Source organism: Nelusetta ayraudi, unplaced genomic scaffold (assembly GCF_046127955.1).
Source record: "Nelusetta ayraudi isolate G7.1 ecotype Tasmania unplaced genomic scaffold, CSIRO-AGI_Nayr_v1 ptg000092l, whole genome shotgun sequence".
NCBI classification, from domain to species: domain Eukaryota; kingdom Metazoa; phylum Chordata; class Actinopteri; order Tetraodontiformes; family Monacanthidae; genus Nelusetta; species Nelusetta ayraudi.
In genome coordinates this window covers 4655516-4682870 of record NW_027466142.1, presented here as the reverse complement: position 1 = coordinate 4682870, position 27355 = coordinate 4655516, and the positions used below count along the sequence as shown (strand labels likewise).

Here is a 27355-nt window from a genome sequence, read left to right as displayed (position 1 = left end):
TCTTAGCAAGGGCGAACATAAATCTGACGAGACATCTAAATATTTCTCAAAGTGTTCGTGATGCAAAAGGAACGTTGTATTGCTCTCACAACAGGCCTGCGTTTTGCTCGTTTCACGTTTGTCAAGGCCATCACGCACCGGCTGCGTCACGGGTCAACGACTCCAAAGTCTGAATATTCGTGGACAATTTATTTTGCGTCAAAACTATTCAGGCCGACTGCGATGCAACTTTGCGTGGTTACAGCTGAGCTTTCACAGCTTAAAAAAGTCACTGCAACAGCACGAGGGCGGTGACAAAGATCTTGTCATCAGAGATAGACCTCACATCTCCTCGCATTATTTCGCAAATGTCTTGAAACGGACTTTCTGACGTCAAAGTCAAAAAGTCAAAGCTCACAGGCCTCGTTGTCGACAGCGCCCTCGTGTGGGCTCGTGAGAACATCACGATTAACCTATAATTAATGCAACACAACAACATATTTTCAATATATTGTTGATTGTGTAATTTGCGGGTTAAATTTATGGGATAAATAAATGAAATTAAATGACACTTCATGTTTGTTTGATGTTTTTATGGTCTCTGTTTATTCATTTGTGATTTTAAATTTGCTATTGGGCGGCCACAGCATTGTTTCTCAAATTTTATTGTTGTACCAGGGGTGTTTTGAAAGGCACCTAAAATTTAGTAGATTCAAATAAAATTCCCCAAAATGTGTTTTTTTTACCTATTATATATTGTAATGTTAGAAAATGTAATTAATGAATGAATTTCATTTTTCATAATGTTTGTTGTTTTCCTCAAAGTGATACACTGATGAAACTCTCCATCTTGCTCTCCTGCAGTTCAGTGAGCACCATTCGCAACCAGCGCTACCATATACACGCCAACCTTTCCTTTGCCATCCTGGTGGCTGAGATTTTACTCCTCATCAGCGCTCGTTTCGAGCCCGGCACAGTGAGTTAACGCTCCACCAAGCACGACTGTACAGGACTATTATTATCTATCTTTATAAAGATTATAGAGAACCATATCAATAATAGTAATGATCTTTGTCAGAAAGTTTATTTTCCAAACATTAGGGATGTTGATATAGTGTTAAAGCGGTGGCAGAACAATTGAAAGAAGTTTGTCCAAATACAAAGTGTTGTTATCATATGAGGAAGCTGTTTTGATGGTAAAAATCTGACCCCATCCCCAACCTCTCCACTAGCTGCCCTGCAAGGTCATGGCTGTCCTGCTTCACTTCTTCTTCCTGAGCGCCTTCGCCTGGATGCTGGTGGAAGGCCTCCACTTGTACAGCATGGTGGTCAAGGTGTTTGGCTCAGAGGGAAGCAAGCACTTCTACTACTACGGCATTGGCTGGGGTAGGGTGGCTCACCAATCTTCTAGTCCTCCAGAGAAATGACAAAGCATTTGTTATCTGACACTGAGCAGATTTAGTTTGAACTAGTCTTATATTTTTTATTAGTCACATTTCAGATAGACTCTGAAAGGTCGTGTCTGAAAAATGAACTTGTGAAGAGGATTAATTGCCAGCAATTAAAAGGCAATGGGTAATATAATTCAGGAATAAACTACTTTACATAAATGATTTCCGTAAATATATGAAATATTAAAAAAAAAAAAAAAGAATGCTTGTAAGTTACAATGAGGAACAGCAACAAGATTTATTTAATAATAAAAAAAACCCAGAAGAAATTAAATCATATCAAAACAAATTCAAGTTAATTTAAAGTATGTATAGCATAAGAGGTTTTGCAACATTGATTTCTCTAGCATGTAAATGTCGGAAGTACAAAAAATATGCTTTAAGGAAGACTGCATAAGAACGACTTTGATGCCTGCTTCTTACATTGCCTCTAAAATGACCCTGTCCTATGTCTGTGCCTTTAGTACAGCTATTTTGAATATGTTTGGCCAATAGTGAGTCAAAGAGTGTAGGTCACTATGGTTCTGTTAAACAAATCTGCTTCAAGTTACGTCCTACTATAACAATTACCTCTCCTGACCTCACTGAACTGCAGTTTGACTGACAGATAAAAAGATTCCGAGCATGCATACACCCACTGTGGCCATTCGAGGAAAAATGATCCCCCTCTTTTCCTTACTTCCTTTTCTTCTGGCTGGAGTATTTTTTTTTATTTATTTATTTTTTTAACATTGCCTGGCCTGCAGTCAATTATGTGTTGGAAACTAGTCTGACAGTTACAAGTAAAGCTCCATTTTCGGAGTGTGTTTATTTTGTTATCTTATATTCTTTTCCTTTGCTGTTTGCAAAATTAAAGGACAGATTAGACATGCACAGCCACTCAAATTAATATGCACTTAGTTACTGCAACATTGCGCCTGTGCCACAATGTCAATCAAAGGAAAATGTTGAACTGCTGGATCAAATTAAGCAAGGCATGCTTTTGGATGCTGAAATTGTCTATGAATTTTTAATCAGTCTGGCCTAAATCTGTCAAACTCTGCTTGTCAGTGCCTTACTTTCTGGTTGCTCCTGCTGCTACAAGAGCTCTGCATGCACAGTGCCCAGTTCAAATAATTTAAATACAGGAGAGCACCTTCCTTAATAATGAAATAGAATGCAATCTTGAGAAAGTTTGTTTCCTTTCTCAAAAATGTACCATCCTGGAACTCAATTTGTTCAACTTGTGGTAATATATATATATATATATATACATATATATATATATTTTTAAAAAAATGACCCATACTTTCATTTAGTAGGTTTAGTTAGCTTGAAGTCATTCCTGCTGACCATCTAACATAAATGATCAAGACCTTTTTTGATTAAAAGACGTGTAAGAAATAAAAGCAAGATTTAGTTGGTCATGAATCGTATAGCAGGCAAGTGAATGATAATCATGTTTCTCAGGTGTCCCACTTGATTTCACGTCTACTTTATGTGAATTGTGACGTCGGGGTAAAAACACAGAATATAAGTACATCCACATTCCGGTCCACTGTAGATACTTGGTGATGTTTAGTAAATTTAAATGTTCATAAGTCATAGATTAAAAAACGGAAGTTATATATTTTCAGTGCAACTGTTAAAACTACAACAACTGTAAAGAATTGTTCACAATTTATGAGATCTGTGTTTCTTTTACGTAGTCGTGGCTCTATGTTGTGCTCGCTATTGTAAAGTTATTTCCACAAAGGCTGCAGCCCATAGGATGTCAGCCCTGTCATCGTTATATGAACCGCTTTGTGGGAGTGTAACATGTATACATTTTTCATAGGGTCCCCGCTGCTGATATGCGTGGTGTCCATGACGTCATCTCTGGGCAGTTATGGTGAAGTAGACAAGTAAGTGAGCCCTGCTCTGCTCTGCATCAAAGCCTGGTGGCAGCGATTACATAAGAATGACTTCAGCCGTGGACTAAACTGGAACAGTCGGCTGCACTCTGTGTTTTCAAAGAAAAAAGAAAAAGGGCTTCCTGACCTGTCATCTTACATTTGTGCTTCATAGAATGCGTTGTGCTGAACTTCTGCCCTCACTTTTGCAGCTGTTGGCTGTCATTGACCAACGGAGCCATCTGGGCTTTTGTCGCACCAGCTCTCTTTGTCATTGTGGTAAGGAAATTGAAGTAACGAACCCATACCATTCATTGCATGATCTTGTTATTAATTGAAGAGATTCTTTGTATCGTGTCGTTTATTTTTCTGTGAGGGACTGAAAAAAGCGCTGGTCTGTCTCCATTCTGCTCTTCAGGTGAACATTGGCATTCTCATATCCGTCACCAGGATTATATCTCGGATCAGCGGGGAGAGCTACAAAATTCACGGAGATGCCAATGCAGTCAAGTATGATATATATATATATATATATATTTTTACCTCTTTTAAAAAGATATTTTCAATCAAACAAGTTTAACCCTTGCTCACAATGTGAAGTATGTGTTTTGTTTCAGGCTCACTGCAAAGGCAGTGGCTGTGCTTCTTCCAATACTGGGCATTTCCTGGATCTTTGGCGTCCTCGCTGTCAATTCACACTCCTTGGCATTCCTCTACATTTTTGCCATCTTTAACTCATTACAAGTGAGATATTTCTTTCTGTCTGATCTCATTTTTCACCCAGCAGCGTCTGAGCCTTCAAAAGTGACTTGACTTTTTTTTCTTTTGTTATTTCAGGGGTTCTTTGTCTTTTTGTTTCACTGTCTTCTAAACTCTGAGGTAAGCACTACATTCTGAATTCAGTACAGACAGTTTGTACGGACAATAAAAAGCCAGATGCTTTTTCGAATGAAGAAAAGGTGCTTAGACCATTGGGGTTAACATATACTGTGTTTAAATTTCATTCATAGGTCAGAGCTGCTTTCAAACACAAAACCAAGGTGTGGTCTCTTACCAGCAGCTCAATCCGCAACATCAATGTGAAGCCATTTAATTCAGATATTGTAAGTGTTGTTGCCAAGTGATCTACTCGTACAAAACCTCAACATGCTAGCACCTGGCTCTTACACTGTCCTTCCTCTCTGTCCCTCAGATGAACGGGAACAAGGAGGGTGTGAATCCCACCAAGATGAACACGTGGGACAAAAGCACCAACTCAGCCAATCGCATCGACCTTTCGGCCGTATAGGACCATCAGGTCCTCGCCCACGTCCATTTCAACAATTTAAATCTCCCTAAGGCAGAATGACAAACAGTTACACGGCTACAGTATCTTTCCACTCTGCAACACGGCCAAAGGAAGTGAAAACTAGTTCGCTTTAGTTTGATACAAGCAGCAAATGAAGTTCTCTCTATTTTGTCCTGCATAAAATTTGAAGATAGAACAGACCTCCTCTCTGTCCTCTGTCATTTGTAAAGAAGATGTTCCACTCATGGTCTCTTAGTGGCTCTTAATGTTGTGAATCTACATTTAGAACGCACAACATGAAAGAGATAATTTAGCATTTTAGCTCAACAAATTTGCCCATTGCTTCAATCCCTACAGTCATGTGAGTAAACATGTTCCCTGTAATTATCAGTGTCTGTCATTTTGAGATCTGGGGAATGAATCCATAAACACATCCGTGTAATCCAGCCGTAATCCACAGCGTGGTGAGTGTGCAGGTCACAACTTGTCCATGAAAGTGTTCTGCAGTTGTTGGATTGTGTATTTGATGAGCTTTGAAGGAAGGAGACCTGTACCATTCACTTCAATTATGTTCACTGAGCAGCCCACTTCTCTGCCCCGTGGATCTCGAAGCAAGAAGCACTGATAATTAAAGGGAATGTACTGTACTTACTCACCGACTGACTAACTGTTGGGATTGTTGCACTTGATGAATTGGCCAAAATGTTGAACTCTCCCTTAAATGTGCTTCAGCTCAAGAGTACCATGAGCATCTTTGTGCTCTTTGTTTCCACCCTGTCGTGAGTGCCAGCTACATTATGTAAATTAGTGGTTAGTGGTCTCAGCCCACTTCAGGAAAGTAGAGATGGTTCAGCCACATGTATGTAAGTATAATCACATCTGTTTTTAATGCCCCAATTTCATGTTTTAATTCTTTAATGTTCAAAATCCACCCTCTTGACTACCTTTTGTCCATAAATGCCACATAACATGGATTATATCAAATAAAATACACAATTTCACCGCCTCTCACAGTACTGTAGTTACACAGCAGACAACCTTGAGGCTGCACGCCATTAATACACATATTAATCACATCAAATATAAAAGTAAAGTATCTTTGCTCAATCCAAAGAGGTATATTTTAGACACTTAGCAGCAATGCAGTTACTGTGCGATAGCACGCATTGGTTAACTGCATAATATATTAAATAAACTACTCATCACAATATAAATTCATTATATTAGAGTGAAGGCAGACATCTCCAAAGCCAAAATCTCTTAAACTACGTGACTATTAAAGTCAAGCTGGATAAATAGCAGTAGAGGTAGTGAGAAAATATTGTTCTCTTGTGGAATGAGTTGTTTCTGCTATGACAAACAGACTCTTAAGGACTGTGCCTTAATTTGTCCTATAAAAACTCTCTCCTGCTTCATGATCCACAAGGCTCTTTGTAGTAGATCGTTTTTACTTTTGCATTTTTTGTTTTGTGGCTGATTGAATTATCGGCACGTTTATATTTAAGAAATTATTTTCACATTTTGGTGAAGACGCTTATTTGCTTTCTTGCTAAGAGTTGATGTATGGACTGACACAGAATTCATGTTCACCCTCTGAATATGACGCTACTGCAGGAAGCTGAAAAACTGACAGCGAACAAAAGTCCGAAAATCTACTTTCACCATCTGGATAGGCACTAAAGCCAGCAGTTGAGCCTCTTTTTTTTAAAAATCTTCATCCATCTGCTCATTCACTCAGGGTAGCCGGGGTGAATGGGAACATTGCCGGCCACACACAGAGCAACAACAATCCACAAATTCTGAACTGTAGACAAGTCCGAGTTGTCAGTTAACCTGATCTGCATGTCATTGGGCTGCGAGAGGAAGCTGGAGGACCTGCAGAGAACACATCACCTGGTCGGGGGCAACCCCTCAACCTTCCTGCTGTAATTTGACAGTGCTAGTCACTGCATTACTGTAACCATGACTGAGCTTAATCAAATCCCAAATTCATCAGCAAGAAAGTCAATAAGCTGAATACCTCCATATGTTAGAACTTGTCTGGACAATACACATTTTTCACATGTTTGCCATACCAATTATGCAGTCTACTTCTGATCCATTATCTATTTTCTGTCAACAGCCTTTGTATTGCGGGTCTACACAGGATTAGCAACGTAGTTATACAAAGAAAACACACAAAACATGCTAAAGATTTTAGGATGTTAGACCAAGGAAAGAAGAATAACATTTCCTGAAACAAAGACAGTCATATATGCCTGTAAGATAGTGACATAATGGTTTTACCATAACCTGCACAGAAAACACATTTTTGCATCAGCTGGTTGAACTCTCCCAGAAATTCACGTATTCTCAGATTTGGGATGGTGAAACTTTTAACCACCAGCAATGTAGCAATGAATACAACCATATGTAATTCAGATATACTGTATTTATTTATTATTTTGATTTTACTGTTTTTTCTTTGACTAGTCTCATTGCTCATAGATAAGTATATTCTACTGTTTATGAACAGTTCTGTGAAGCATCATGGCATTTCTTAATGGCATGACTTTTAATGAATTTCTTCATTTTCCTTTTTTTTAGTAGTTTTTATTTTCAGCAACAGAAGGTCTTTGTGGCGTTTATTTTTCTGAACAAACTGTGAGAATGGAAGGAGAAACATTTTCATTCCTGTATCTTACACTGTATTGCCAACATATGTTGCCTACAACAGAATTTCTTGTCAGTCTCTCTGCAATCACTTTTTTAATTCTGTTTCAAGGTTAAGCATTTCAGTATTTTTCTGCAAAGACTATCAGTGATTGTTGTTGTTGTTTGGTACTGGTCTGTGCTTCCAAGTATCTTTATTATAAAATTTTAATGACAAGGCCCCTGTGTCATCATTTTATTCATGGTGCTTTTTTCAGTCATGGCTATAGTCAGACTAATTTTTGTTGAATTTTTGGGAAATGTGAGGCGCAGCTTATGTACGTAGCAGAATCATATTTTTTTATTTCAGATGTACTGCCACGTTGCACTGCAGGCACCAAAATTACATTTATGCTCTTACACTTTATTCAGGTTCTTAAAATATTGCCATGCACACAGACATACTGTAGCGCCACATCATGCACCATGCATAGAAAGATTCCAGAGTCAGTGGGTGCATGCTTGAAAGTGAGTGCCTTGCTCAAGCGCCAATTGGCAGTGCCTTGAAATGGGACTGGTACATCTCCAGCGACCAGTCCACGCTTTTGGTCCAGTATGTGACGACCCTCTTGTTACCAAAATAAGACTCTGCCGTCTCCATTTACAGTACTAAGAAGAGCAATACTTGGGAGGGCATTATTAAATAACCACGTCATGCAAGAAACTCAAATATATGATGAAAAACAAAGAACAAAAAAAGTGTTGTCACTGACGTCACATTTTTGCTGGCCATAATGGAGATACTCAGAAGTAAACAATACAATGAACAGCATGTTGAATGTACATTTTTGTGGAATTTTAAATGGCAAAACAACTGGAAAGCCGAGTGGAATGCGTGGAAGCTGCAAAAATATACAGAGAAGGACTTGGTCAGCGAGAGAAACAGCGATATAGTGAAAAATTGCGGTGAAGATCCATACGCTAGCCCCCTCGTTTTGGAAAGATGACCCGGCAGTTCTACCTTCAACATCATATCCAGATATAGTGAACTACCTCGTCTTTTCTCCAAGCCCATAAACAGCTGAAGACCTTAAGTGTTAGTTGAATGCCTATAACCAGACAGTGTGCGGCTGGGACACAGGCATGTGTGTAATAAAAGCATGTTTTAGATATTTCTCCAATCTAACAAACCTGATCATAATTATTCGTTATCGTTATCAAGCCGCCAAAGCTTATCAAGGATGATAAAGCTTGATAAAGAGTCAAAATAGAAACAATCACATTTTCAGTTATGTAGAACTTGTTAACAGTCATTTTTGAGTACCGGTAAATAAAATCACAGATTTTGTGCCAGCCACAAACGTCTCCGTTCTACAGACAGTTTATTGCACCCCTCTCCCTAATGTGTGTAGTCTAAAGTATTTCATATGTTTTTCTGGGTCTGACGAGTTATTGCAGCCAAAAACACGGCAATAATTGACAATTTCGTGCGACGATAATCTGGTTGTGTCGCTACATACACAGTGAGTATCTCCAAGATGGCGACTTCCAGTTTTGATGACGTGCCGTGAAAACACTCTATCAAGTGTGTAAGCATACTGAGTTGTCCATATTGGAAACCTTAAAGAATGGGGAAGGACATTCAAATTAGTTTCGATAACAAACAAACAAAAATGAATCATACCAAAACGCATATTCTCACATTGTATATATATATATATATAAAAAAAAAAAACGTTTTCTTTTGATTAACTTCCATCCCTTATTTAAGATGCCTTGGTATAAATGACAAACTAACTAAAACTACCACAACGACAAAAGGCTGTCTTTTTGTCTGATTTATATTACTGATAAATTGTTCGTTTTTCTTTTATTATTTTTTTAGACTCTAAGACACTGTGATGACCAACTCAGTCCGTACGTAAACATATCGTTTGTTCAATGAGGCTAAAATCTAACACCACTTTTCACTTTGAACCGCGAACTCAACGCAAATATAACCTGACAATCAAACTGAGGATAAACATTGTGTCTAATTATTTCTTTGGAGGTGATGTGGATTAAATAATGAGTCCTAGAGAACGACCGCCACAATTTACGCATCGTTTCAGTCGTTACTATTTTACGAGGTGCTCCTGAACGCGCCATGAACACAGTTACTGATCCTTCTGCGCATGCTCCCCAAAGGGTACGTAAACCTGTAGCATGTGGGTTCTCTAAAGACAACAATACCTGATCCCGGTGAGAGCACAAACAATGTTCTGCTCCTGCTTGAGGGAAGAAAGGTAGCAGCTGTGCCATAAAAGAGCCCATCGGCTCTCAATAGATGTAGTTTACGCCAGTTTCTTTCTTTTTTTTTTTTTTGTTAAAGTTCTGTTTGAGTAGAACTTCAACATGTTCTTGTCGATGTTTATATTTTCGGCAACAAAGCCTACCAGCTGCGAGGACTGCACTTTTTGCCAGTAGCATGGGGGTTGCCTACGGCATGGAGGTCGGACTGCATCTGCTTCGGTTGGAAAGCCTTCGTCTCGGACCAGTTTGAACACAACAACAACAATTTACAAGCGAACCATGAAGTCTGTCGGGAGGTTTGAGTTTAGCAGGCAGGACTTGATTGGCCATGGGTCCTTCGCCGTTGTGTTCAAAGGCAGACACAAAGAGGTAAATTTCAGACTTAACGACTAAAGTAAGCGTTGTATTCTAAACTGATCTAACCGCTTCTTCGTCTTCTCTTTTTCTCTTCCAACAATTTGAAGAAACACGATTTGGAAGTCGCTGTAAAGTGTATCAGCAAGAAAAACTTGGCCAAATCGCAATCACTGCTTACTAAAGAGATCAAAATATTGAAGGTATTGCTTTTAAAACGCCACACGTACGATTCTAACGTTCCTACGAATGCTTAAACCCAAATGTGTCTGCTCCTTGCAGGAACTCAAACATGAGAACATTGTTGGACTGCTTGACTGCCAGGTAAACACGCTACATGTTTTATTATCACCTTCCTTTTACACAGGCCCACCGTACTATGTGTCAATGCAGCGCTGCAGATGGTTTTCGTGAAAGTCCTCTGGTACTCTTTGTGTAAAGCAGAACATCCAAAATGTGGACCTCGTTCCAAATTATTTTATGCAACTGACCAAAACAGGTCAAACAGAACCCAACATTAACCATTAGTTTGTTTGTTTGTTTGTTTTTATGTGTGAGAGTGTCTGTGTTTTCCTGTTCTCGCCTTACTGACACCTGCCAGACAGGTGTGAGCTGATCTCTCACAACTTCAGACAGATGGCAACAGGCAGCCTCTTTAACAATGGCTTATAAAACTTAGCATGAGTGGCCTGTGAACAGGAAATGCGCACCAATATTCAAGATGAATGACTAAAAAAAATGTTACGCTTAAGGCTTGGCAGCAAGGGCCCCATGTAGAGACACAGAGGGGGGTGAATACTTCCTCATTTTCACTGCAACATACCAACCACACAAAGCTTAGGTTGGTGATACTAGAGGCCTGTTGCCCTATTATTCCACCTAGTTTCACCTCATTAGCCTCTTAATGGCAGTGAACTCAGAAAAACAATGTAGGATCCTAAATAATATGGTGGATCAAGATGGGGCTACGAATGATTAACCTTGCACAGCAGGAGGATTGCACTAATTTCAATCCTGAAATTGTCCATGCAGGAAACGGTCCATATTGGTATCTTAAGTTAGCTAATGATGAGGGGAAACAAAATGAAGTCAATTCAAGAAATTAACGTGTGTCATCATCACCTTCAGGGCAATAAATGATTTCTGTGGTCAGTATTTGGCGCAAAGTAAAGAATATCAACCCTTTGTTCTTGCAGCCAATGTGCATTCAGTTTTGTTTTTGTTTTTTTTGTTTTTTTTTAGCAGTGTTTTATTTCAACTTATACAGTTGTTTGTTTTTTGTCTGGTTTTGTCAACAGGAAGCGGGAGGCTCGCTGTATCTCGTCATGGAGGTAGGCTGCTTCAGAAAAACCAAAGTTCCTGTCAGGCCTTTAAACTCCGAGCTCAGACTGACACGTGTTTTTCTTGTTTTTTCTCAGTACTGCAACGGAGGCGACCTGGCCGAGTACCTTCAATGTAAGTTGGCTATTTGGCCTCACAGTGGCCGACAGCGGGCCACTGTACAGCAGTGTGCTGTACAGTGTCACGCACAGAAGATTCACATTCACATTGCTTAATTGCCTAGAAGGAATGAACGCAGAAGTGTGTTGCCAGATTTAAGAAGCTTGGCTGAGATTTTACAGTGGAATCATAAGATTTCAGAAGACACACAGAAGACACCGGTTCCTACAGGTCACCGGTTAAATGATCAGTAATGGACGACCTAAACCAGATAAAATTAAATGTGTGGAATATTTTGCTCCATAAGAATTCTGCAGCAACCACAAACAGGACTAGACTCTCACTTGCAGCCCAGTCTCGCACCGGCACTCGCATGTCAGACCCCACTTTTGAGGTTTTAGGTTGCCGCTGGATTTTACTTGGCGTAGGAATCTGTCTGGCCATTTAAATGCTAAAACAGAGTGTCAGGTTGCCTCTGCTTAATCCGTGCCAACATCTATTGCTTGGTTTGCCCTGTGCATTTTATGACCCTGCCAAGGAGAAGTCAGTCAAAGTTGGCGAGGTTCACGCAGCACTTGCTTGACCTCTCCCATCTGGCACTCACTTATCCCCCATCTGCCGGTGGCAAAACACCGCAGCTAAAAATACCACATTCACTTTGAAGCGGGCTGGCATTAATTACTGAATCAAGGCCAATCGTAAGCAAAGTCATCTGACATAAAGAATGACACCAGAGAAGCAGGCTGGCGTTAACAGCATATCTGTCGGCCAAAAGTTGACGCAGGCATTTGGCTTCCAAAAAAATCCACAGAAAATATTCTTGAAAATAATTTTTGTGAAGGAACAAAATTGCTACAGGGTGTGAAATTAAACACTGGAGAGGTGGGAGGCGGATGATTGGCGAAGGGATTGGCCGAAAAGAATAGATGCTTGATTATTAAAATAGTCCTGGTTTACTGTCTGGTAAATGATTTATTACCAGACAGGTTTTTGTTTTGTTCTTTGATATTGTCATAAAAGGAAATCAAACTTCTTTTTTTCCTTGCGAGCATCATTTTAGGAACTGTTTTTGTCTTTTAACTGTCCCTCTGTTGACCCACAGCTAACGTCACACTAAGCGAGAGCACCATCCGCATGTTCCTGCGACAGATCGCCAAGGCCATGAAAGTCCTGCAGACCAAAGGCATCATCCACAGAGACCTCAAACCTCAGAACATCCTGCTCTGCCACCCCGATGGGTGCAAGCGCCGACCCAAGAATGCCATCATCAAAATTGGTATTAACCCTCATTGCAGTAACATTTAAATGTGAAAAAAAAAAACAAAACAAGAGAAACGGCAACAATTTTTTTTAACCACACGTGTCATTTTCACACCCGACAGCTGACTTTGGGTTTGCGCGTCACCTGCGCACTAATATGATGGCAGGCACGCTGTGTGGCTCCCCCTTGTACATGGTGAGTATTTCAGTCACAAAATCAGGGGACGAGGGTTGTGTATGTGAAGAAAATGGCCCCAGGTTTTCTAGTTGCATCTTAGGTGCCACTCCTCGAATAGAATGGCTTGAATACCAACCCCGCCCCCATGGGATGAATTATCTATTTCACTATCTGTCTTAATCTATCGATCAGGAAATTCAAGACGTTGCCTTTGTATTGCTTTTGTGTGTGAAAGAGGCTTATGGCCTACAAGCTGTTCCATCAATTTGCCATCTCTAAGCTTTAAGCTGTGTTTGTCTGCGCACAGGCTCCTGAGGTCATCATGTCTCAGCAGTACGATGCCAAAGCTGATCTGTGGAGTATCGGCACGATTGTGTATCAGTGTCTGACCGGCAAGGCTCCCTTTCAAGTGAGTGAAAAGCGCTGACGCACAGATATCAAGTGTTATAAGGCCCTTTTAAATCTGTTCCTTTTTTTCAGATTATGTTTTATTTTTTTCACAAGTTTCAAAGATAGTATGTGTATATATTAGAGATGTTAACACTGAATCAATTATCGATTAATTGTCGATTAAGAATTTAATCGATTCAATTAAATTAGTCACCATTAATTGAACATTTTTTACAGGGGTAATTAATATCATTTTAACAGTGTAGTGGCAGGAAAGAGCAATTCACCTGTAGATACTGTGATGGTCATAATATACCTAGAACAAGTTACTTTTAAACTTTTTTTTATATAAAAAAAAGTTTAAATGTGACCCATTAGAAGTCAACTTAAAGTCAGAGGTTAAATGTTTAGGGTGTTTTTACTGTTCTCTAATGTAAAAGTGGGTCACATTGGACCCTCGACATTATTTAAGGGTTAAAACATGTGTTCCTTACACAATTTTCATTGTGAGATTTAGGTTCTCAGGAAAAAAAATCGCCTCTTAATCGTTCATCGATCGATAAGATCAATCAACTAACGATTAATGGACTAATCGATAATTTGCGTCGCAAGTCTATACATACATGTTTCCAATGTTCTGCTGACTGAGTCAGCAAAACGTGGCACGCGACAAGTAGACATTGTTTGAAAACTGGTTGGCTTTGTGCTTTTGTGTGACTGCAGCCTCCCCCACCTGCAACTTTACTGGTGTCTGCAGCAGCTGTTTTGACTTGCATTGTTTGGAAGAGGGGGGTTGGGAGTGTTTGCGAGTTGGCTCACATGCGGCAAATGCTCTTCTCATGCCCCAAAACAGAATATTTGGCCAACTAGGATCAATTCCATGTTCAACCATGGGTTCTGTTTCAAATTGGAGAATTCTGTGATTCTTCTCTGACCGAATAGTGGATTTTCCGATATGCCCGCACAGTGATTACTAAGGCCTATTACCTAATTACAAACAGTGAGGTCATCATTCGTCAAACGATGAGTTTTGATCTCGCCAGCGCTAGAATATGATGAATGGGCCACAGCTGTGACGGGTTGTCTGGATGCTGGCCGGTCCTCTCCGGTATCCTAGCTGGAAAGGGTTGGAACGCGCTCGGCGCTTGCTTGGAAAGAGTCTTGTTTACAGACTGAGGGAGCATGCGGAAGTGGCTGCGAACCACTTCTCTGGACCGAGGGTAAACATTGCCTCAGCACCCTCTCCCGTCGCCTTTTTACCATGCACGTGGCTGCTCAGGTGAAGCTCGTACCTGTGCTTTTCCACAGCGAGGTGTTTCGTGACGGAATCCGAGTTTTAAGTTGGCAATTTGGAATTTCGCGCTTCGAGGTTTCTTTGTTATTTGTGTCATCGCGTTGTGTTTTTTCTCCAAAGAAGCCACATTTGAGAATGAGAGAAAGATTGTTTTCTACGTCTGTCAGACACATCGCTGAGCGTGCACTAGTCTAAAGGTCAGCGGCTGCTGATGGGAATGGCGGCAATAATGTTTGCCTTGTTGGCACCGGAATTCTGTGTAGCCTTCTGCAAGATCATCAAACACCCACTGTTTATTATATTTGAATTATAAACAGAGTGACATAATTGTTTTTCTAGCACTGCTAGCTAACTACAGGAGGTGATGGTTATAAAATAATAATAATCATGAACTGATAATTAACTAGTTTTAAGGATGCCGTGGCTCCTTTCCATCTTTAGATAACAAGTTCTTGTGAAATCATCAAGAACCAACAAACACACTAGAACTCGGAGGCCTCATACAAAAACAACTTGCTGGATTGGTTCAGCCACGTCAGAAGGACAAACAGGAGCTCTGACCGAGTTGGGTCACATATTCAAATTGAGACAACACGCTAGCTGCATTCGATGACTCGGTTCCATCATTGACCAAAGCCTGCTCAATTATTGAATTCCTCATTCTCACATATCCTTAAAATAATGACCAATTATTCAAGTTTTGTGAAATACTTGAGTAGAAGCGCACCAGCCAGAGTGAATGTGGTGGATAGGCGGCACTCACTTTGGGCTTTTCTAGCCTCAATACAGATGGCATTCACACCCCATTCATACACTAATGGCGGGGGCTAACCTGCTGGGAACAAAACCCAGCCATCGCAGGAGACGACCCATTCACACAGTGACGGTGCAGGCAGGCAACCAGGAGCAGTTTGGGATTATCCGCCCGTCTCAGAAGACCGGCCATTGAAATGGTGAAGTGGTGGGGGGCTGCCCACCAGGGGACAAACCAAACCAGTCTTATCAGAGGGGACGACCTATTCATATACATTGACACAGGGAGCATGGGCGGGGGTGGAAGTGCGAGTGGTGGGGTTGCTCAGCAGGGAAGAAACCTGCCCATCGGAGCAGACGTCTCCTCCATGCGCATCGACACTCTGAAAGCAATCTATGGTAAAGCGTCCTGGTTTGGAGACGCCAACATGTGGATTGGAGGAGCCGAGAATCGAACCACAAATTTGGACTGCCAGTCAGAGATAGGGATGCAAATTATCGATTAATTCTTTAACTGAGAATCGAACCACAGATTTGGACTGCCAGTCAGAGATAGGGATGCAAATTATCGATTAATTCTTTAATTGATAGTTGATTGACCTTATCCATCGATTAACGATTAAGTGATATGCGGCGATTTTTTTCCTGAGAACCCAAATCTCGCAATGAAAAATGTCTAAGGAACACATTATTTAACCCTTAAAAAAGATTGAGGGTCCAATGTGAGTGACCCATTTTTACATTAAAGAATAATAAAAACACCCTAAACATTTACCTCCGACTTCAATCTGAATTCTAATGGGTCACATTTCAACTTTTTTTTTTTCAACATTTTTTTTGTTTGAAGTTTTTAAAAGTAAGGAGGTATAGTTTGACCATCACAGTATGTACAGGTGAATTGCTCTCCCACTGCACTGTTCTAATGATATTATCTACCAGTGTAAAAAAATGTTCAATGAATTGCAACTAATTTAATTTAATCAATTAAATTCTTAATCAACAATTATTTAACGAAATCGATTAATTGTTAACATCCCTAGTCATATAGTCATCAGTGTGTTTACTTTGGTGTGGTTGTTTTTTTGTTTTTTTTGTTTTTTATTATCTCCATTAAGTTCAGGCCTCGTAGCACACAGGGTGTTTTTATTGGTTAGTACCTGTGTGGAAACACACAAGATCAGAAATGAAAGACTAGGAACCATTGTGCGATCAAGACTCGGGAGCCACGTTTGCATCCGTGACGACGCACGATTGCTTACATTCAAATGTGTTTCTGCAGTGGCCCAGAAACCTTTGTTCATGTGCGTGTGCACAGCACGCGTTCCAACGGCCTTTTGCAAGTGTAACTCAAGTTTGGTGTGTGTGTGTGTGTGTGTGTGTGCGCGTTTGTCCAGGCCAATACACCGCAGGAACTGTGCAGGTTGTATGAAAGCAGCAAGACCCTCTACCCCAGGTGAGTGCATTCGTGGAACCCCTCTTCCACTGGGTACCAAAGGACACATTACACACACACACACACACACACACACACACACACACAGAATGATCTCACTCTGAGATTATTCCTCCCTCCACGCATTGTGCTGATGAATGACTCGTGTGCATGTGGGTGATGTTCAGGGACAGTGAACCAGGCACATGTTGCAGACACCGAGGCGGCACGCGCCGCCGTTCCTAAATAAACCTGCGCCTTCCCCGTGTGGGAGAAACTGATAAAATCCTCCCGAGATCCTGGCCTTGATCTTTCACCATCAGCTGCTCGGTCACACTGGACGAATGTGATTACGGTGGCGCGTTATAAAATCTGGCCTCCTGTCCGTTTTCGTTCCTTTCTCAGTCGTAAGGGTGTAATTAATAACTTTGACTCCTCATTAGTTTGGAGCCTCTTTTGAACATCCATCGTTCAGTCAAACGTGGACCCACCGACCCCCATGTACTTTGTTGGCCTTTGCGTGGCTCGTGGCCTCGCTTATCTCTCCCCCATGATAAAAGCTGGGTTATAAAGCAGGCAGGCATGGTTTGTTGTTTGCCTGTCACTCTATAAATAACCTGCCCTGTGCAGCCACCCAATAGTCTGCAGCGCTATCGTTTTCCACACAGCCTACATAGCTGAACTCGCTCATAATTAGATACACACACAAACAAAACACCTACGCACACACACACACACACACACACACACACACACACACACACGGTTTAAGCCAACGGCCAGGGGTGTCATGCCGCCCCTGTGGTTTAGACTGTGGTAATGAAATGGATTAAAAACACATTTTGTAGGTCACTCTTGCTTGTGTCACACTGTTGGCCTGCGTGTTGAGTCTTTCTTTGGCATCTGTGTAAGCAACAGAATTTTTCATGCGCACAACATAATCTTTACAACATACTGTAGAAGAAGAAGAAATTGTTCTTTTTTATTATGTTTAATATATTCTTTACCCCCCCCCCCCAACCAAAAAAAAGATGTCCGCTGTCATCTGTTTATCAAAGGCAACAATTCTAAAGTTGGCCCCTGTGTGTTCCTCAGGGTCCCTAAGGGGACTTCCAGCGAGCTGACACACCTGCTGCTCGGGCTGCTTCAGAGAAACCACAGGGAACGGATCAGCTTCGGTAAGACTCCCTTTCTCAACCAGTCGGGCCCTTCAGAAAATGTCCGAGTGGCTCACATCTCTCACTCTTTCGCACCCACAGAGCAGTTTTTCCACCATCCCTTCCTGATTTCAAGTTCCTCCTCAAAGAGAAGTAAGGACGGCGTTTTGCTCGCGCCACAGCTCTGACCGGGTCGTGGGTGGTTCTGTTAATCAGGTCAGAATTCCACTCATGCCACTGTTGCTTTTTTTTTTTTTTTTACAGACTCTCCAGTTCCTATGCCCTCCTTTCCCAGCTCAACCATTGGCAGTTTGGTCAGTACATCCCACCTTCCCTCCACTCTGGTGAGTTACCATTTAAATTTCTTTATTTTTTTTCCTTGATGTAGATGCTTAAATCATTATATGGGTATTTAACGAATTCAACCAAAACAACTGAATCCCCTCAAATATGGCAACCCTTCCAATGAGTTTGCTCATTTTCAGTGTGTTTAACCGATTTATTGTCTTCTTCCTCCATAAATGATCTTTCCCAAACTCTTATCAGCATTCTAACGAAGCGCTGCAACGCCTTCAACCCAAAGAAAATCCGTCACCGCGTGACCGCAGGACCAGTCGAGACGGTGGGAAGTTGGACTCGGAGGAGGAATACGTCATTGTGCCCTCACAGCGCTACAGTAAGACCTGAGAACTGCAGTTGAGTTTTTCTTTTTTATTGTTGAATTTCGGCAAATCAACAGGCCTGACCCTACCCTGTTTTATTGCCTCTTAGGAAACTGGTGTCAGTTTGGACCGCGGTTGTATGATCAGACGTGCAGCGGGTGAGTTCCGCTAGTTCAGCTGAACGAGGAAGGGGATGAAGACTCTGATCTGGTTGCTAAGTTGGAGAGACGAAGATTATACGAGTCCTTGTATCTTGTGTTATCCTTGAGGAATTATCTGCATATTTTCCTCCTCATTTGAAGTAGCTTTTGCAGTAGTTCATACGGTCAAGTTAGAAAGAAAAAAAAAAATTTTGTCAAAGGGGTTCATAAATGATTTTTTCACCAAACTCAAACTATGGGGACACTTATTTTTAAGCTTTGCACAAGAATAACATTTGACGGAACTGTATGCTGTCACTTTGAAGGTTCGCGGTGTTGGCCGACATACCGCCTGCTCCTGCTCCTCCTGCACTGAAGAGACCGCAATCCTCTCCACTGCTTCACACACCCTCAAAGCCAGTTTGGTAAGAAATGGCCGACAAAGTTTACACTCTGGGAGGGGCTAAGAATAATAAAGGGTCATAAAAGCACTTACTTCTTTTCTATTCTACTGTTGTTTTATTAATCCGTGAGACGAACTTAACTCTGTAATCATTTTCGTTTCCTTCCCTTCCCTCCGACCGAAGCAGCGAACCTGCCGTATTTGTCGGCCCCATCTGGAGCCGGGCGGTGCCCATCCCCGTCCCCTCCCAGGTCCAAAACTACCAGCGCATGGAGGAGAAGCTGTATTCTTTCAGGTGTGTGTGTGCTGCGTTCCCGCCTCATTGTCTCGTCCTGTCCCGCCAACCCACCGCCCTGTTTCTGACTCGCGTCTTATTCTCTGCAGGGCGTCTCCTTGCTCTGGCAACAGCAGCAGCATCACCAGCAGCAGCAGCAGCAGCAGCAGCTCCCCGCAGTGTGGACGCTGCACAGTGCAAGCATTTCCTCGTCACAACCTGATGCTGACAACGGGAGGAGCCCATCCGCAGTCGTCCTCTCCCACAGGTTCGCACCCGAGTGGGTTCTGTGGTTCAACAATGTGGGATGCGTTTGTGCCGCAGGAACACGACTGCATAGGTGTCAAATTCATTTCAGCCATGGTAGCCATAATACTTTGGAAATATTATCCCTCTGTAACATTACCATTAAACATTTAGTTAACTGTGCATGTGTTAACTATTATTTAATTAAGGTGCCAATATTATATATGCATTTCTATAGATGTACGTATGATATATCTAAGATCACAAATCATGTTATGATATCATCACAGGCATACATCAGTAGTCTGACGTTATAATTAATTTGCCCTGAGTGCACTGTGGAGTTGGGTAAGATTAGTTTTTGTTAGCAGGCTAGCAGAAACCATTGACATTGACAGTCCAATGTACTGAATTCTGCACCACTCCGTTAACGTACAGGGTTAAGAAACCCACATCACACCATCGGAGATCCAAATTTTCAAGTAAATCGAACAGACAACAAATATTGTGAAACATCAGTTTTACATTAACAAAGCGTGCATTGAATTGGCTCCCCTCTGCAACATTTTTCTCATGTTGGACATTTTGGGAATGTTTTTAGGTATTTCTCAACTCTGGCAGGGGGCTGGGGGGGCGTGCTAATGCGCAAACACCGGAATGTAGCGATTGTCGCTGCTTGAGCGGCATAGTCAACACGCACTGCAGGAGACAGTCGTCCTCAGGGGGAGGAGGGGGTCACTGCAGACTTTAAAGCAGCGCAGCCTCTAATTTTAACTGTTGCGGCCGCTCTCAACTCCCAGCCGCTTGCCTGAGGAGCCCGGCCGAGGTCACGGGAGCAGCGAGTTTTCCAGAGATCGCGAAAAAATTTGAGCGAGCTGCGAATCCGTCTTGGTCGCGGCGGTCGGGGGAGGAGGGGGGACGGATTTGGGCCTGGAGTTTGACGCGAGCGCTCGCGTCGCATTTTGACAGGCTACACAGTATTTGGCGGTGCAGTGTTACTGGTTTCTCGCCCCCAGAGGCACTTGGGTGGTAACACGGATTCCAGCAGCTGGTGTGCGTCATGCGCGGTCCTCCCTCTCCCAGGGTCGTCCCTCCGCTCCACTCCTCACTGCTGCTGTCCCACTCTGACCTCGGTGACTGATTGGGGTTATTTGACTCCACTCGAACAGCGTAACTCCTTCCACTTGGGTTTTTTTTTTCTTTTTTGGTCCGTCATTTCTCGACAGCCCTAAAACCTGACAAGCCTTCTCCTCTTAATCTGTTTGAACCGCAGTGGGACTAACACCAAAGGCGGAGCAAACGATCCCGCACGGCGGCACCGTCACCGGACAGGCCGCCGTCATGCTGGACCCCCAGGTAACCTTCCAGAGGAGTTTGCAAAAAAGAAATCGTCATTCATGTACCGTCACACAGAATCAGCTCATTAACACAAAGTGCCCCCTGTCCCCCCTTTTGTCTTTGAAACGTTGAAATGCGAAAGGGTCAACCAAGAGCCTTGAACAGAGCCAGAACGGATTCTGACCTGCGATCCCTCGTCCCCGTCGGTTCGCCCCGCCATGACCTCAGCGGCCGCTCGGCCAATAGGAGGGGCCCTTTCAAAAGGTCAGAGCAGCGGAGACGTAAATCCGCATGAGCAACGTGTTCCTGTCCGGTGAAAAAGATCTACCACCCGGACCTGTCCTCTAATGAGTCCTCCTTCCCCTTTGGCTGTCTCTTCATATGTTCAATGCCCAGGACTCTGAGCGCAGGCAGGCTTTCTCACATGCTCCTGAAGGCGGCCTACGGCACTGAGCTCTTCGAGATGGGAAGTGACGACAGCCTGAATAGCGAGAAGAGCATGGAGGCGACAGGTAAAGAACGGGACCAACAGGACCGGACAGATTTTTGCGTGAAATGATCAAAAAAGGTTGTTTATGGACTCGCATCCACGCAGACGACCAGTAGGGTGAAGAAGTCCCCAGAAAGTTTCAAGTCAAGAGAATTACCGTAGTAATTAAACTGAATTTCTTTAAAAATCTAAATCAAAATTAGCTTAAAAAATATTTCATATGTCATGAATGTTTTTGCTTTGAAAAAAACAACAACTAAAAAACAAAACAAATATTCATGACTCATTAAATAATTTTTGTGCACAGACTGGTTAGGTGGGTAGTTTCTGGGGTCGTTTTTTTTTGTTGACCTTTTCTTGTTCTTTTCCAAAATAAATGCTTAGCGAGCTGAGAAACCTCCCTCGACTTCCTGTCATTATAAAGGAAGACAGATAAGATTAGAGCTGAATGCCTTATTTTGGTGGAACCGCCAGTCGCCTTTTCAAGACGGGGGTCATTTCAATGTAACGCTCGGCATAAGAATGATATCACACACAAATGTCAGCGTTCACGACCCCAGCAGTAACAAAACTGTGAATGTTAGAATTCGGCGGGCCGTTAGATGACGCTCTCGTTTGCCTCTACAGCTCCACCTTGTGGCTTTCACGGAGGCCTCCAAGTCTCACCATGCCAACCTCGAGCGACCTTCACCATGGGTTCCCCCACGAATGGAGACTCTCCCTTGGGCTTTCCCGGTAGGCGTATTCACAACCTTTACAACTCATTGCTGAAGACGGTACGATGATGACTAAGACAAAGTGTTTTATGGAGGGGTTTCAAGTGGGTGGTGGCACCACTGGTTTGATGAATGAGGTTCTTTTAAAGCCAACCGAGACCTCTGACCTCAGGCCTCGCAGCATCAGTGAATTCTCAAAATATGTTTGTGCCTCACTGATTTCATACCTTTGCTGTAATGATTTCACTTGCAGGGGTTAAGTTGCCTTTGTCTTTGTGTTTTTTTCCCCCCAAAGTGGGCTCCCCCAGACACGCCGGCTCTCCCTGCATCAGCCACCGCCTGCTGCGCGGTGGGAGCAGGAGAAACAGCGAGACCGAAACCATGTGCGCCACTCCGGACTTCACTCTGGTGTTCCATCCCCCGGAGCTCCCCGAGGACACGCTGATGGAGGTACTCGGAATAAATGAAAATGTCGATTGTACTCGACCCACAAACTCTCCCATCCCAACCGTTGTTCCGTGTCTGTCGTCTCTGTTAACAGCGGTCCCACGCAGACGCTCTGACGGACCTGCGCTTCACTTTGGCTTTCGTCCACTGCGTCATGGAATTGGCCGTTTCCAAAAATCAGGACATGTGCGCCACCCTCAGCCCGGATATCTCCTTTCTAGAGCAGAGCCTGGTGGCGGATCAGATCAGCCTGTTGAGCAGAGACTGGAGGTGAGTGCAAAACGGTGTCCTGTTGAACGCAGGGAGTTATTGCATTGTTATAATAATGAATTTAATTTATAATGCACTTTACATTTAGGCAATCTCAAAGTGCTTGTTAAGTTGGATCCAACTTTATTCAGCAGTTCAGGCGGCAGCCAGTGAAAGGCTTCTGTCCTCTCACCCTGGTGTTGTGTTGCTAAACTAATACGCCATCTAGTGGGCAGCTTTTGTTTTGAGCCTTTTTTTTATTATTATAATTTCTAAACCTGAGCCTTGCTTCTTTTTTTTTCTTTTTCTTTTTTTTAATTAATTTGGATTTGTGTATAAACAGCAAAAGTTCTGAAACTGGTCTTGTAGACTTGCCTGTTGGCTGTAACTGTGATCGCTGCAGTCAAGCGCCTGAAAATATTATCGTAAGGGATCCGCCTGCGAAGGGGGATCATTGTTACTCCGACTATTTACTGAGCAAACTTCAAAAACTTAAGTAAGCAAAGCGAGCACAAGTGAAACAAGTCTCTCTCTCTCTCTCGCTCCTCTCCCTCACTCTCTCTCTCTCTCTCTCTCTCTCTCTCTCTCTCTCCGCTCCCTTCCTTGACTGTTGAGATGCCGCAAGCTAATCTTGTACAAAATAACTTAAACCCAAGCCGAACCTTTACAGAACATACAAGCAAATAAATAATAGTTCACTATTGCTGAGGCAAACTGTTTCCAAAGTGCTGTACATTGGTTATCAGACACTCTTTATTATCCACATCTGTATAGACCCTCAGAAGGGAGGAGGCAAACTAACATGGAACCTCAGAATCCAGACAGGCTTCATCTTTAATTGCACTAAGAGTAAATAAATAAATAAATCCGAACTTAAATTAATGCGGCGCACAAAACCCGAATCCAGCCAAGTGAACCAGAAGTCACGACATCGAAACAAGAGTGCCGCTTAAGAACAATAATAAATGTGACATATTTAGCACGTTCCCACTTTAACCTCTGGCTTGGCACACGGTTTCCCCTTTCAACATTGAAGGCGACAGGATGTCAGCCAGCGCTGTTGGCCTGAGCAGACGGGAGGCTCTCTTTAAACTCAGGAAACCATCACTTCTTGTTTGTCAGCATGATACTAAAGATGATTTTTTTTTTTTTTATTTATTTTTTTTTATGTATCTACCAAAAGTTCAAACCCTTTCAGATTTCAGGCTAGATTTGCGTTATGTTTGTGTGGCAGTGTGAAGAAGTTAATTTTGTGAAAACTCTCCATTTATAGAAATGTTTAATGTATTTATAATAACATGTATCAATGTATCTACCAAAAGTTCAAACCCTTTGTGTCAGTCTTTTTTTTTATTTTACCTTGAATTGTCAATGTATCAATATGTATATAATCTGGGACTCTGTCCAGACTGTTTGCATGTCCTCCACCTCGCTCCGGCTCTCAGGAATGACTCTGGTTCTGGTGTTCTTCCATTCCAGCTGTGCAGAGCAGTTGGTGTTGTACATGAAGGCCGAGGAGTGTCTGTCGTCAGCTCTGCGCATTGCAAAGGAAAGCATCAGCCAGGGCGAGCTCACCCCCTCCACACCTGTTAAACAAGGTGAGAACTTTTTTTTTTTTTTTTTTTCATGTACAACGGTGGAAGAAAGCTTTTGGACATCTCATGCATCTGTGATGTATTGTGCTTAGAATCAGCCTCAAGTCTCCAGATGCATTTTATACATAAAGTTTATTTCAGTGCAATCACTAACATGCGCTGTTCCGTCCGGCGAGCAACTGCATGTTTCAGCAAAATGACGCAACACATCCAGAGTACAAGAACTACAATAATGTTTGTTTGTTTTTTTTTTTTAATTTTAAGGGTGTCCAAAAACTCTTTTACACCTCTGCAGATTTCATCAGGAACAAAATGTTCCAGACATTTACCCCCGCCTCCAAAAAAAAAAATCATGATAATTTCAGTTGCATTGGGCACTATTGGTTTGTGTTGATAGTAAAAGTGAAGTGTGCTTGCTTGCTCCATTTCTTGTGCAGAGGTGCGGAAGCTGAATGAGATGTACAAGAGCTGCGTGAGGCACTGTCGCTCCCTCAGCCGCCGGCTCGAGGCGTTCCTGCTCGACAAGCAGAAGCTCATGGACCACTTCAAGGGGCTCTCAGCAGAGAAACTCCTGTACAGCCACGCCGTGCACATGGTGAGCTCACATCACCACAAGAGGAGGATGAGGAGGAGGGGCTACTGACATTTTACCGCCCTGTCCCATTTTGCGGGAAAAATCTTAATGCGTGCTTTCTTTCTTCTTCCAGGTGCAGTCTGCAGCTTTAGACGAGATGTTCCACTGCGGCTCAGCGTCGGTGCAGCGCTACCACAAGGCTCTGGTGCTGATGGAGGGTCTGTCCCGCATCATCACGGAGCAAAAGGACATTGACCGCATAGACAATTGTAAGTAACGATGCACAACAGCACGTTTGACCTCAGTTCAAAAACATTTTTAAGCTTCATCCGTTTATTTTACGTGAGTTTCCTCACTGTGCTGTCTTTCACCAAGCAATGAAAACTATTTTTTTAAGGCGTATTTGCAAGGGGCGACGTAGTTGCAAGTCTGGCTTATGATACACTGGGAGAGTAGTTTGTGAAGCAGGGCTGTTCTTTGTTTTTACTATGAACAGTCATTCAAAAGGAATGATGGAAATTCCAACTTTCAACATCACTTGGGCTACATTCACACAGCACTTTAACTGCTTAGTTCAGGACTGTAGTGTGCACATAGCCCAACATCATGCATGTCAAGTCAGGGGGGTCCCCATATCAGCCTTAATGGCTGTTCTACACAGGACATCAAAGGGGTTCTGTGTTTTGATTTATGTTAAATTCATTACGTTGAAGTTAAAATTGTGACGTTGATGGACATACAAATTATTTTACATGCACTCGTCATGCATGCCAGTGAGTTTCAATGTAGAAACTTGTAGAATGTAGAAAACAAACCAAATACAATCATATGCACAGCTGTTTAAAATAAGCACTACTTATAATCTTAAGGCAGATTTCTTCAAAACATTTTGAAAAGCAGATTTTCTCAGCCATTTATTTTTGTTTTGTTGTTGTCCACAGGTAAGCAGTGCATTGAACACCGCCTTTCCTCGCTGCAAGACTGAAGATCTCTTTATCATACGTTTGCACCCAAGTCAGGTGCAATTTATTACGCTGCTGAACTGACAGTGCATGCACAACTTTTATCTGTCTTAAGGGACGTGACCACTGGAGCGCCATTTTAGTTTTGTTTTCTTTCTATTAACCCACAGCTCATTTGCTGCAATAACATACAGTGAACACATTTGCACTGAAGGTTCACTAACTGTGTTACACTCGTTAAATCTTGCTGCGGATTTTAGATCTTAACGCGTTCTCCAGTTTGCACATAAAATGGTTCTAAGAACTGATTTAAGAAATGTATCCTACTTGAAACTGAGATTGTATTTTTTTTTTTTTTTGTATTTCTGTGTTTGTGTGCAATGGGTTTACAAGCCAACAAGAGTGTGAATTCTTTTATTGAGATGACCAAATCTGTTTGTTGGTTGGTTTGTTTCATCTCAGAAGACTAATGAATGTCAAAGTGAGGTTTGTTATGACCTCACACAATAATTTTTTTTTTTTAACTTTCAATCTGTCTGCTTAACTTTCTTAGTAGAATGTAAGAAGTATAGTAATTTGGATAACTGAATGGCATTAGTTGTTTTACTGATGGTGGTTTGTGTGTTTTTATGTGTGCATATCAGGGTTTTTTTTTTTTTTTTTTTTTCATTTATCAGAAGTACAGATGAATATAAAACGACGATGCTCATTTGTCCACACAGCCTTCCTGGACGGGACTATAATCCGGCATTACACTGGCTGATCACAATCCATTTTGAAGTTTATGACACAATCTTTTGCAATTTCTTGAAATGCCTTTTCATCTTTTTTGTTCTTTTTTTTTAAGTAGCATTGTGTTGTCAGTGATGTAAAAATGTTTTGTTTTGGTTTTTTTTAAAAGTGTTTTGAGTGTTGTAAACATGCTTATCTTTGCCATTTCAAAATTAAATCAGGCCTGGCACTGCCAGACCTTTAATTCAACTTGTCAGAGTTTCAAATGTTGATCTGTCCAGTACAGTCGTACATCTTTTTGAATTACTGTTAAATAACATTTAACTTAAGAGTTTCATCAATAAAATGTTTGGCAGATACAGATATCCTTCCATTCCCCAAAAATGTATTTTTTACTAAGAATTTTATCAAGATAATATTAATTGTTCCAAAATAGAGGCGGGGCAAACAAAATCAGTGAATGGACCAGAAAGACTTTTTCCAATTTATGAATAAATGGCACTTTTAATCATTTATTTCACATTAAATTATATATTCACATCATTCTCATTATTATTATTATTATACAGACTCCATTGGCTAAAAAAAAAAATTAAACTGTAAAATAAGGAAAGGAAGTAAGGATTATTTGGGAAAGAGCACAGATGAGGAAATATAAAATATTTATACACCAATACGTTTTTTTTGTTTGTTTGTTTTGTTTTGTTTTATGTTTAGCGCTTTTTCGAGAGTTCGAGAGTTCGACTGTATTTTAGTT

The 27355-nt window shown here is 41.9% G+C and overlaps 2 protein-coding genes across 5 annotated transcripts in view; both read left to right on the top strand.

Moving 5' to 3' along the window:
- Positions 1–7458, top strand: part of adgrd1 (adhesion G protein-coupled receptor D1) — a 32468-nt gene extending 25010 nt beyond the window's left edge. For all 4 annotated transcript variants that reach the window (XM_076046938.1, XM_076046937.1, XM_076046939.1 and 1 more), the window contains 9 exons: positions 844–955; positions 1212–1365; positions 3247–3313; positions 3514–3580; positions 3720–3811; positions 3919–4045; positions 4139–4180; positions 4312–4404; positions 4494–7458. In XM_076046938.1, the coding sequence (XP_075903053.1) occupies positions 844–955; positions 1212–1365; positions 3247–3313; positions 3514–3580; positions 3720–3811; positions 3919–4045; positions 4139–4180; positions 4312–4404; positions 4494–4589 (850 nt within the window). In that variant the 3' untranslated portion in view covers positions 4590–7458. The remainder of the gene's footprint in view (positions 1–843; positions 956–1211; positions 1366–3246; positions 3314–3513; positions 3581–3719; positions 3812–3918; positions 4046–4138; positions 4181–4311; positions 4405–4493) is intronic.
- Positions 7459–9431: 1973 nt separating this feature from the next.
- ulk1a (unc-51 like autophagy activating kinase 1a) lies at positions 9432–26968 on the top strand. The gene is made up of 27 exons (XM_076047076.1): positions 9432–9881; positions 9977–10069; positions 10149–10190; positions 11165–11197; positions 11285–11321; positions 12409–12582; positions 12689–12762; positions 13052–13153; positions 16576–16634; positions 17709–17791; positions 17873–17923; positions 18035–18114; positions 18317–18446; positions 18542–18590; positions 18899–18997; positions 19160–19270; positions 19360–19517; positions 20769–20851; positions 20976–21097; positions 21230–21345; positions 21951–22058; positions 22335–22489; positions 22581–22756; positions 24215–24333; positions 24768–24925; positions 25038–25173; positions 25846–26968. The coding sequence occupies exons 1-27, from the start codon at positions 9792–9794 to the stop codon at positions 25887–25889; spliced, it is 2682 nt and encodes an 893-aa protein (XP_075903191.1). The 5' UTR covers positions 9432–9791; the 3' UTR covers positions 25890–26968.
- The last annotated feature ends 387 nt before the right edge of the window (positions 26969–27355 follow it).